At 43.1% G+C, this 12,247-nt stretch overlaps 1 protein-coding gene across 1 annotated transcript; it reads left to right on the top strand.

Moving 5' to 3' along the window:
- The first annotated feature begins 6,265 nt into the window (after positions 1 to 6,265).
- LOC311312083 (uncharacterized protein) lies at positions 6,266 to 9,710 on the top strand. The gene has a single exon (XM_084441952.1). The coding sequence runs from the start codon at positions 6,618 to 6,620 to the stop codon at positions 7,824 to 7,826; it is 1,209 nt and encodes a 402-aa protein (XP_084298078.1). The 5' UTR covers positions 6,266 to 6,617; the 3' UTR covers positions 7,827 to 9,710.
- The last annotated feature ends 2,537 nt before the right edge of the window (positions 9,711 to 12,247 follow it).

A 12,247-nucleotide genomic window follows, 5' to 3' on the forward strand; every position in this document is an offset into this window, starting at 1 on the left:
CCCCTAACATGTAAAAAAAAAAAAAAAGAGAATAAACAAGCCAGGAATCTTTTCTTTTATCTAAACTTTGGATTTGAAGTACAAGTGTCCCTCAGTAGAATAGACTATACTTTTACTGAAATACATAGCATACTTGTTTGTCTTCAAATCTTAATGTACTGGCAATGGGAAAAACAATTTATAATGAGTACTACTATGTGAGCTCTAACCAGCTCATGTGATTGATGACGCTGGTCAAGCTAAAAGGCCCCTGGTTAGACTGGACTGTCCCTACACTGAGACACTTACAGGTTTTTGTGTAGAAAGCAACGACGGATGAGCACCGTTTTAATAGCCAACAAGTCCATGCACCTGTATGGTCAAAAGTCCCATAATGGATGTTGAATTACAGACATATCTGGCGCTACTAATGTCACATCATGTGTATCAATCAACCAAAGTAAGCTCTCTATAAACCATGGCAGAGTGAATAAGAGTACAATAATGTCTCCATCTAGTGGGCAAACAAGTCAATGGAAAAATGCATTGGAAAGGCGCCCCCTTTGTGGTGGGTTCTGGTACTACGGGGGGACTCACTCACTCACTCACTCACTCACTCACTCACTCACTCACTCACTCACTCACTCACTCACTCAGTGTCTGACTCACTTACTTACGACGTGACACCGGCCAACCTAAAGTCCCCCCCCCTTCAGCTGTCACCGGGTGGGGGACAGTTAAGCTCTCTACAATCCGTCTCATTAAATGACATTAAATCCTCATGGGAGGGGGCTGGGGGAGGAGATATCCGGTGACACGTGGGAGAACGCGCTCAAAAGGGTTCCCACCTCCTCTATCTGCAGGGTCTCGTTCAACGTCAACTTGTTCATAGGCTCACTGCAATTGTGTAAGATGCAATCTCCTGCATAGAATGCTGATCAGTTGGGATTTGTTTGTTTTGCGAGAAGGACTTGGAAGAGATGGGAATATCCTAAAATATTTAACTTTCTTTCAGTTATTAGCCTACTTTTAGATATAGTTAATAGACAGGCATTTCAGTGCAGGAAATCCCATGCATTAATCGAAGTTTAGGTTGGATTGCCACTTGTCGGCTGCCACATTCCATAAAAATAGAGTCGAGTCGAAATCAATCCCACTGGAGCAATGACGGCAGTGTGCGGGCTTCCATAGGAAACAATGGGAGCTATCTAAATGGAATGTGTTTCGTGGCGTGGCGCTTCGGCTGCGGTTTACGGGGGGGCTGTACCATGGAGGTACCATGGAGGTATGGCGCGTTCCAGGCAACCCGTAACTCGTGTTTTTCCGACCTCCTACATGTGAAAATGCTCTGGAATGGCAGTCAAACCCGTAACTTCCCACCCGTGAACTCGTACAGATCGATGTACTCCCAGTTGCCGGGTGGGAAGTTACGGGTTTGACTGCCATTCCAGAGCATTTTCACGTGTAGGAGGTCGGAAAAACACGAGTTACGGGTTGCCTGGAACGCACCAGTAGGCTACAGCCACGCACAAAAAGTACAGTTGTTTCGAGTGACCTTTATTTTGAAATCCCTTGAAACAACGCTACCGGAGTTTGGTGACTGTAGAGCAACCCGTGGATTCACTGCGCCGAGCTGATCCTGGGAGCAACTAGTAGCGTTTCCTCATTTCAAACTGTCCGTAAACATGTCCAAACAACAACTATTCAGAGATTTTGTCAACGAGCGACTAGCAGCGGCAGCGGTGGAGATATTTGGGAGGTTTGAGGAAACACTTTCAAAGTGCCAAGAACAACTCCGTCTTTCCCAGGAGAAGAACTTGGAGCTCAGACAGATGTTGATCACTGTTTTTCAACCCGAGGTCAAACTACATCGAACAGGTTCTATATTTATATATTTATACACTCATCTGCTGTGGTTAAGTCACTATTTCATGTTCTGAATTGAACTGGCACATTATTCCCTATAACATTGAACTATCTTGTATCAGCCAAGTTAGTAGGCGGCCTACTTGTGAGTAGTGTGACTAGTGACTATCTAAATGATCAGATTACGTTAAACTAACTAGGTTAAACTAACTAACTAACTAGGAATGTTATATCTCTGCTCTATTGTTCACCCCTGTAGACTAACTATCGCTCCTGTGATTATGTCGCACTTCAAGGCTTTACCGAATTCGCTGTTCTGTAAATATCCGGGTAAAAACAGTAAACATGTCTTCTTCTGCTTCTTCTGTAATTTAATGGTAGTTAAAACAGAAGACAGATGCATATCTGCCCCCTACTGTACCGGTCTCATCCGGGCCTTACATACTGTACCGGACTCATCCGGGCTTTACATACTGTACCGGACTCATCCGGGCTTTACCTACTGTACCGGTCTCATCCGGGCTTTACAGACTGTACCGGTCTCATCCGGGCTTTACCTACTGTACCGGACTCATCCGGGCTTTACATACTGTACCGGGCTCATCCGGGCTTTACAGACTGTACCGGACTCATCCGGGCTTTACATACTGTACAGGACTCATCCGGGCTTTACCTACTGTACCGGACTCATCCGGGCTTTACATACTGTACCAGACTCATCCGGGCTTTACCTACTGTACCGGACTCATCCGGGCTTTACAGACTGTACCGGACTCATCCGGGCCTTACATACTGTACCGGACTCATCCGGGCTTTACATACTGTACCGGACTCATCCGGGCCTTACATACTGTACCGGACTCATCCGGGCTTTACATACTGTACCGGACTCATCCGGGCTTTCCATACTGTACCGGACTCATCCGGGCTTTCCATACTGTACCGGACTCATCCGGGCTTTACCTACTGTACCGGACTCATCCGGGCTTTACAGACTTCAGGTAGACTAATGACGTGCTTAAGCGGAAGCAGGAAGAGTCGTTCTATTAATACATCCATGCATGGGACCTTATTTCGGAGAAAAGAAAATATGCCGATGAACAATAATTTCTTGATTCCGTTTGAATTGTGCCATGACCATACAGCATATTTTTGTAAGTCAGTCATTACATGCAGTTGTAATAGGCCTACTGTAAAGCAGTTTTTCCAGTACACACCACCTACATAAACAAATAGACTACGTCATCATCACATATTAGAGCGTCATTACAGGTCACTTGGAGCTTGATGCTTTGTTAAATTAGAACACAGGTGTGCAGTGTACAATGTAGTATATTTTTATACTGTATTACATCAATACACTTGTATTACTCTCATGTAGTAATCCATCTACTAAGAATAATGAATAAACTTCACTTTAGGTAGAACTCTGTAATTACAAGCAACCTAACATGTAGATTACAACACAGGCCCTGTCCTGAGTAAACATTCCTTTGTCCTCTGGGTCAATAAAGATAACACCTCTGAAGAAGAAGTCTACAGTTGTAACGTGACACAGGAAGAACCCAAGATTGCCCCCATGTCCGGAGGGGGGCAGAGCTCAGTGACCTGTTGACCAATTACAAGCAGATCTGTGTTAATGTACATCCCTTGTATGCAAATTTGTTTGTCATGTGATATCTTGGCCTGAAGCCAAGATATAAGCTCGCCACCTTGTGAAAAGAACTTTAGTATCGCCGAAGTTTTGACCTGTGAGGCGTGCTCAATAAATTGTTGTTTTGACCGCATTTTGCTCCTGAAGTCCTTTCATTCTGCCCAAAAGTTAAGAAGAAAAGATACGACAACAATGATGTGCAATACGCACTAAACAGGGACAGTTTTACATTGTTGGAGCGTATAGCATACGACATTGCCTAAATATGTCCTCATCATCAGTCACCTGGGCCATATTAATGTGACCAAGATATTTAACCTTCTCACAGACACACACAGTATTACCTGACAGTTTAAAAATAGAGTATTGTACATTTTTATCCTCTCTTGTTTGGCAAATCATAATGACACTCTTAGCTGCATTATATTTAATGTCATGACCTGCACCAGAGCACACATTGTTGCAGACCAGCACAAGGGCTCAGGACCCCAAGGTCATCGGCAAACATTATGCAATTCACTAAAAGATTACCCGCCATGCATCCAGTGTTGCAGACTTTTAGATTTCTTGACAGTTCCTCCACATACAAATTAAAAGTGAATGGGGGCCAAATCCCCCCTTGCCTAACAACATAGTGACCCCAAAAGGGGCTGAGACACTGTTTGCCCATTTTACTTGCATGGTTAGAGGCATAGGTACCAATAAACCAAAATGGTGACTTATGTATTTTGGGACTCCTCTCTGGCTTAACTTTAAAAACAATTTTCCATGGTTCAGTCAGATGCTTTAGAGGCATTGATAAGTCACATACAAAAATATTAGTTATTACTTTAACATTTTTTATGACTTCCTTTAGGGGAATATATGTCTGTGCTGTGTTTAGCCTTAAAGCCAAATTGATTGTGTGAATGAGTCAGTGAACTCATTTAGTCATTATTTCTAGGACCGTTGAGAGTATGCTGGCTAGATCTATGGCCCTAAACTGGTATCAAATCATCCCACTTTACCAGCTTCATCAGGTAGCTTTTTTATAGTTTGGTACACTTCATCTGACATGATAATCAAGGCATTGCTTTCAATAGTGTCAACCTTAAAGAGGTCACTTTGCACTGTAAAAAAATAAAAAAAATTAAGTGCTTTCGCCATGCCTCTGCAATGTTCATTTGACAGAGATAGCAAGCACCCCAAAACAATAAAACAAATATAATAAACAACATAACTACTGATGATAATAATCAAATAGTGGAATGGCTTCTGCAATCCATATTACACCCATAATATTCCATATCAATTTCAGCTGCTTCCTTATCTCTCCCAACCTTTTTTCATCTCACTTCATCGGTTCAACTCTAGCCTAATTTTGCATTAAAGTTGCATCTAAGCAATCTAATAACAATAAATAAATGAGGCCTTCTCGAGAACTGGTCTGGGTTTTAGTGCTTGTGTTCAGAATGGACCCAAGCGGTCAGATTTTTTCCTGCTTTCTTGAGAACCGCTGATCCAAAAAAGCTTCACATGCGACGTGCATAACCTTGAGTCCTAAGCAATCAACCTGCTGAAGGTCAGCTTCATACAGTGCATGGTTGTTGAGCAAGTCGGGTTACAGACAGACAAAGATTTCCTGGAATTATAGTAAAAAATGACTGGACTTGCTAGCTAGCTAGCTGTTTTAAAAACGAAACCCTTCTCTGAATTGAATTTCCCAGATTGCTGCTGTCAGACAGGTTGTATAATGATCACGCAGGCTTTATCCTAATATTTATTAGGGCTGGGTTTAAAAAAACGATTAATCGATTCTGAATCGATTCTGAATCATGATTCAGAATCGATTCATGAATCCCAAAATCGATCTTTTATTTAATGAATGAATGAATAAATGAAGGAATGAATAGTTCATTCATTCATTCAATGATTCATTCATTCATTCATTTTTGGAAATCAGTATCGATACCCAGCCCTAGTATTGATGTGTTGCATAACTTGGCAGTCATGTAATTAAGTTTACAGCTAAAAAAAACAGGTTTTAGTAACACTAACCAAATCGATATTGAATCGAATCGAATTGAATCGTGATAATCGATTCTGAACCTTGTGAATCGGAATCGATTCTTGAAATTCGACTCGATACCCAGCCCTAATATTTATCCTCCTTTCCTTCCCAGATGTCCAGAAGCTCTATATCCCAGGGTCCTTTCAGATTAAAGAGGAACAGCAGCCGTGGACCACTAAGGGGAGAGCAGGTGTCCCAGAGCCCCCACAGATTAAAGAAGAACCAGAGCTGTGGACCATTCAGGGGGGAGAGCAGCTTCAAGGGCTGCAGTCTGATACGACTGACCCCACATTCCCTTCTACTAGTGTGAAAACCAACTGTGATCTGGAGGGCTTGTCTCAACGCCCACCTCCTAACCAACTTCCAACTGTGGAGACCAGAGCCACCAACACAACCAAGGAACGGATCAAAGCAGAGTCCGATGGGAAGGATAGTGGAGCATCAAAACCAGCCAGCAACTCTAAGCCTTCTTCTGGACCTCCAGAATGTCCTACGACTCAGAGTTTAGAAGAGGACAAGGAGAGAGGAGGACTACTGCCTGGACCAGGGGACTCCTGCCTCAGCCTTCTGCCTGGACCAGGGGACTCCTGCCTCAGCCTTCTGCCTGGACCAGGGGACTCCTGCCTCAGCCTTCTGCCTGGACCAGGGGACTCCTGCCTCAGCCTTCTGCCTGGACCAGGGGACTCCTGCCTCAGCCTTCTGCCTGGACCAGGGGACTCCTGCCTCAGCCTTCTGCCTGGACCAGGGGACTCCTGCCTCAGCCTTCTGCCTGGACCAGGGGACTCCTGCCTCAGCCTTCTGCCTGGACCAGGGGACTCCTGCCTCAGCCTTCTGCCTCCCAGAGTGCTGAAATCACCTATCAAATCAAGAACACAGTGTTCTAAACCTTTTCCCAGCTCTTGTTCCAGCCCCAGGCCTAAGACCGGCCCCGGGCCTAAGACTAAGACCGGCCCCAGGCCTAAGACTGGCCCCAGGCCTAAGACCGGCTCTGGGCCTAAGACTGGCCCCGGATCTAAGACCGGCCCCGGGCCTAAGACCGGCCCCGGGCCTAAGACCGGCTCTGGGCCTATGACCGGCTCTGGGCCTAAGACCGGCTCCGGGCCTAAGACCGGCCCCGGGCCTCAGACCGGCCCCGGGCCTAAGACCGGTCCCAGGCCTAAGACCAGCCCCGGGCCTAAGACCGGCCCCGGGCCTAAGACCGATCCCGGGCCTAAGACCGGCCCCGGGCCTAAGACCGGCCCCGGGCCTAAGACCGGCCCCGGGCCTATTCCCAGTTCCCGCTCTAGAAGTGAGAGTGAAGATGTTTCTTCTGGGAAGGCTGAGAGCAAGACAGCAGAGAAACGATATCAGTGTGAGAAATGTGACAATGTTTTTAGTCATAAGAGTAATTTAGTTAGCCATAGAAGAATCCACACAGGAGGGAAACCATATCAGTGTGAGGAATGTGACAAATCTTTCCGTTCAAAGAGTCATTTAGTTAGCCATAGAAAATCTCACACAGGAGAGAAACCATATCAGTGTGAGGAATGTAACAAATTTTTCAGTGCAAAGGGTAGTTTAGTTCACCATCAAAAAATCCACACAGGAGAAAAACCATATCAGTGTGAGGAATGTGGCAAAGCTTTCAATAAAAAGGGTGGTTTAGTTTGCCATAGAAAAACCCACACAGGAGAAAAACCATATCAGTGTGAGGAATGTGGCAAAGCTTTCAGTAAAAAGGATCATTTAGATAGTCATAGAGTAACTCACACAGATGAAAGACCATATCAGTGTGAGGAATGTGACAAAGCTTTTACTCATAAGAGTAATTTAATTAGCCATAAAAGAACCCACACAGCAGAGAAACCATATCGGTGTGAGGATTGTGGCAAATCTTTCCGTAAAAAGGGTAGTTTAGTTTACCATAGAAGAATCCACACAGGAGAGAAACCATATCAGTGTGCGGAATGCAATGACGTTTTTAGTCATCAGAGTCACCTGGCTAGCCATAGGAAAAAACACACAGGAGAAAAAACATATAAGTGTGAGGATTGTGACAAAGCTTTTAGTCATAGGGCTAATTTAGTTACCCATAGAAGAATGCACACAGGAGAGAAACCATATCAGTGTGACATATGTGCCAAAGCTTTCAGTAAAATGGTTCATTTAGTTCACCATAAAAGAATCCACACAGGAGAGAAACCATATCAGTGCCAGGACTGTGACAAGGTCTTTAGTCAAAAGGGTAATTTAGTTTACCATGGAAGAATACACACAGAAAAGAAAACAGATCATTGACTGTCTGATTGTCTCACAGCAAGAAGGTCTTTGGCTCATTTCCTGCTTGGGACGTTGTCGGCTTTGGGGATGTTCTCAGGTGGGGCGTCTCCCAGGCCTTTCTGTGCAAAGTTTGCATGTTCTCTCCATATTCACAATTCACATTCCTCCCAAGAACCCCAATATAAAAACATGCAGATCGCTCGTCAGTCCTGTCCCTGACCAGGACTTGGACTTTGTCCCTGGGCGCCACTGATGAGGCTGCCCACTGCTCCTGACTGCCCCTGGAGGACGACACTTTAGATGAATCAAATGCAGGGGACAAATTCCACCGGCGACAGCTGAAGAAGCGTTTGTGTTGTGTGTACGTGTATTGTGTCTCCGCTGTGTAGTTTTGGTCTTTTTATTTTTTTGCATTTGGCTCTGTATTTTCCTTGCAGAGTTTTTAATCTCACTGTCATCTGTGACTGTTTAGTGCCTTCGCTAGCAGTTGACTGCCTGCTCTGTTTTGGTGAAATGCATGATGGGAAGCTAGCATGAGGGAAGAGGACAAAGGTGAAAAAACAATGGAGAAAGAGAAGGCTGCTTTGAAGCTTTACTTTAACACCTGAAAATGTACCACTTGACTGGACGGGGTTCATTGTACTTTTTGTTGGTTTTATGGGTATTATTTTGGGAATAGTTTTTAATTCTGTTAAATGTTTACTAAAGAATGTGTTGTAATTGGTTTTGCGAGTCTGATAACGTTCAGAACCACCGGGCCTGATGCCCCTCCTCCTGAGGACATTTCACCATGTGGACCAACAACCAGCACACCACACATTCTATACACACACACACACACACACACACAACCAGCACACCACACATTCTATACACACACACACACACACACACACACACGACCAGCACACCACACACATGACCAGCACACCACACATTCTATACACAAACACACACACACACACACACGACCAGCACACCACACATTCTATACACACACACACACACACACACACACACATGACCAGAACACCACACATTCTATACACACACACACACACACATGACCAGCACACCACACATTCTATACACACACACACACACACACACATGACCAGCAAACCACACATTCTATACACACACTCACACACACACGACCAGCACACTACACATTATATACAGTCACACACACTCACACACACACACACACACACGACCAGCTCACCACACATTCTATAGTCACACGGCACACCACACATTCTATAGACACACAAACACGCACGACCAGCACACCACACATTCTATAGACACACAAACACACACGACCAGCACACCACACATTCTATAGACACACAAACACACACGACCAGCACACCACACATTCTATAGACACACAAACACGCACGACCAGCACACCACACATTCTATAGACACACAAACACACACGACCAGCACACCACACATTCTATAGACACACAAACACACACGACCAGCACACCACACATTCTATAGTCGCACACACACACACACGACAAGCATATCATATATTCTATAATCACACACACGACCAACACTGTACCACCGTACCTTGACCCAGATTCTGGAGGTTATGCTGATTGGATACATTGAAATGAACAGATCTTTTATGATATCGGCAGAATGAGGACCAGTGTCCATTAAGACCATGTCTAAATGGCGTTATTCATAACACTGGATACAACATTTTTAAATACATATCTGTATAGCCATTTGCTATATAAAAATTGGAATATGACTGGAAAAATGCATTGCCTCGCAAGTTCAGCATTCATCTGTGGCATTCATTATGGCCTCAAGAGGAAACCTTTTAAGCGCACTGTGTGTATGAAATGGGTTATATAAATAAAGTTTGATTTGATTCGATTCATGTGGCCCTCATACTTCGCATATTCAGTAATGTCACATATGGCCAGACATGGCTCAAATATAAAAATAGTGTCAACTACTTAGGGTAAGGAGACTGCATATATATATATACATACATGACATACATGACAAATAGTGTTAAATTCTCTATTTTTTTTATTATGAAAGTCACATTGACAAGTTATATCTTCTTATACAGTAGCAGTCCCAAACAGACAAGTTCAAAAGTATCTTGCAGAAATGACTCTTGGTATATATTAAAAGAAATAAACTTGGGCGACGGAATAGAGCAAAAAAAGCTACAGGAACAGCAAGTTCAGAACATGGTCCTACACAGCGAACCATCAGAAAGACAAGATATCACTCAAAACATGTTGAGTACACTCGGTTAGCCTTTCGTCTTCAGCTCACTGCTGGACACACTGTACGGTAGCCAGGCAGCAGTACAATAGATAAGGTTAGCTCTTCCACTTTGGGCTTGTAGAACAATAATAAACTCAATGATTCGAGGTATTTTAAAACAGAAGACCAACAACTTGAGTAAACACTCAAATAGTAAATGGAGGAACCTAGTTTTTTTTTTTTTTTTGCACTCCTAAATTTCACAGCTTTCTTAACATTCCAGAAACCTCATAACTCCCATAATTGTCTTGGTTTCAGTTCTCAAGATTCAGATGAATATGACACTATAACCATGGTTAAATATAATACATTTGACTATGTAGCCGGTTATCGGGTAAATTCTGTTTCAATACCATCAATTCAGAATTTAAATGGAAATTAAAAAATAAATAAATCCATAACTGATGTTCAACCCCACTTTCAATGCACACAAACCGTTACCAAGCTACAAGCACTTTGAAGATCCTGAGACAACAACATTGTATAAACAGTCAGATCGTTCAAGAAAACAAAAGACAAAATAGTAGCAGATTCCCCAGAACAGCACATCATAACAGCCCTGACATGCGAAGACGGCATTCTCGGCCATATTTCACAGAAATCTCCTTGAAAAAATAAAATAGAGAAGAACATATACATACAAATACATATAAACAGTTTGAATGTATCCGGGGGGGTCCATCAGATTAGTTTCTGAAGGAAGTCTATGATGTGACTATGATGGTACAGGCTGGTGTGCCCATGATGAAAGCCTGTCATATGTGTTGGAACAACACGTCAAGGCCTGACGCAGAACAATCACTTCCTCTCACAACGGTAACCGTTGGAAGTTCAACTGAGAGCAACATACAAAATCTATGTTGAAGTACATTGTTACTGTACACTAGCGATTAGAGTAGCTTCTGATTGGGACAGATTGTCTACATTCTCTTCATAAAAATCATATAGATTCAAGGCTATCGGTTTCCATATGAAATCTGCATTTCCTAGCTATGCAGTCCACTAAGCAATAATAATAATAATAATAATAATAATAATAACAATATCGACAACAATACATTTTCAAATATGTTTGAGGAATACAGCACAAAACAATTGATTATTGTACAAAGGAAAAAGAGGCTTAATCAGACCATCAGCACAACCTATACAGGTCAGAAGATCACAGATCTTTGTCATGGCAGTGAACAAAAATCATTCATATACGTACATCAAAAATCCACAAAATGCCCTGCATTTGGAACATTCAAAATACATATCAGAACTCTTTTAAAAGGATATCTTGAAAAGGTAAAGATGTAAAATATTGCTTAGCTGAAAATCCATGTTGGGCATAATAGTAATGAATCGTATGGAGCATGTATCTAGAATTCACATACTATCATGGTGAACCATCAGCATACAAAATGTGGCGCTAAATGGGTTTTTGTGATATTCTACCTGTAGACACTGATTCATATGTTACAAATATAAGAATTAACTTCAGGCTGTTGGGTTTCTTAAGTCAGAAACGGAATGTGATACACTTCTCACGTTGGGTTGCATCATAGTAATAAAAATGATCTTCGCTTAACTGTGAGAAACAAGCTCTGTGTCTTACTGACTCTTTAGTCCTCGTTTACATTGTGTCTTGTTCATTTATTTCTCTCCAACACCAGGTTGTGCCACAGAGGGCACATTCCATGGCGTTAATGCCAGAAAAGTGCTCCCCCAACGCGTGTCCTCTTTCCCAACCCTTAACAGATCTGGTGGCATTGGATAGGTGTAACCAGATGGACTCTGGGATGCCTGGTGCCCAGATATGCCCAGTCATCAAAGACTTGTGACGGTGATGCCAACTGCAGGAGAGGCCACCCTTCTGGATCTACTGTACATGCTTGCGTCAGTAGTGTATACTTGCCCACTCCCCAACAGAAGTGAGGGCACTTACTTTACACCTATCCATTGTTTTGAAATCACGTGTGCAAAAGTGTAGCTACACAAGTGTACCCATCTGGTAAAGTTTGGAATTGGGCCACAGCTTGAATCAGATTCCTGGTGTCAACTAATGATTGAAATCAGCAGCACTGTGGGTATCAAACCAGACAGAGTTTAACACTTCTAAATATATATCTGAACCATTTCACATGAGG

Source organism: Borostomias antarcticus (genome assembly GCF_949987555.1).
Source record: "Borostomias antarcticus genome assembly, chromosome: 8".
NCBI classification, from domain to species: Eukaryota; Metazoa; Chordata; class Actinopteri; order Stomiiformes; family Stomiidae; genus Borostomias; species Borostomias antarcticus.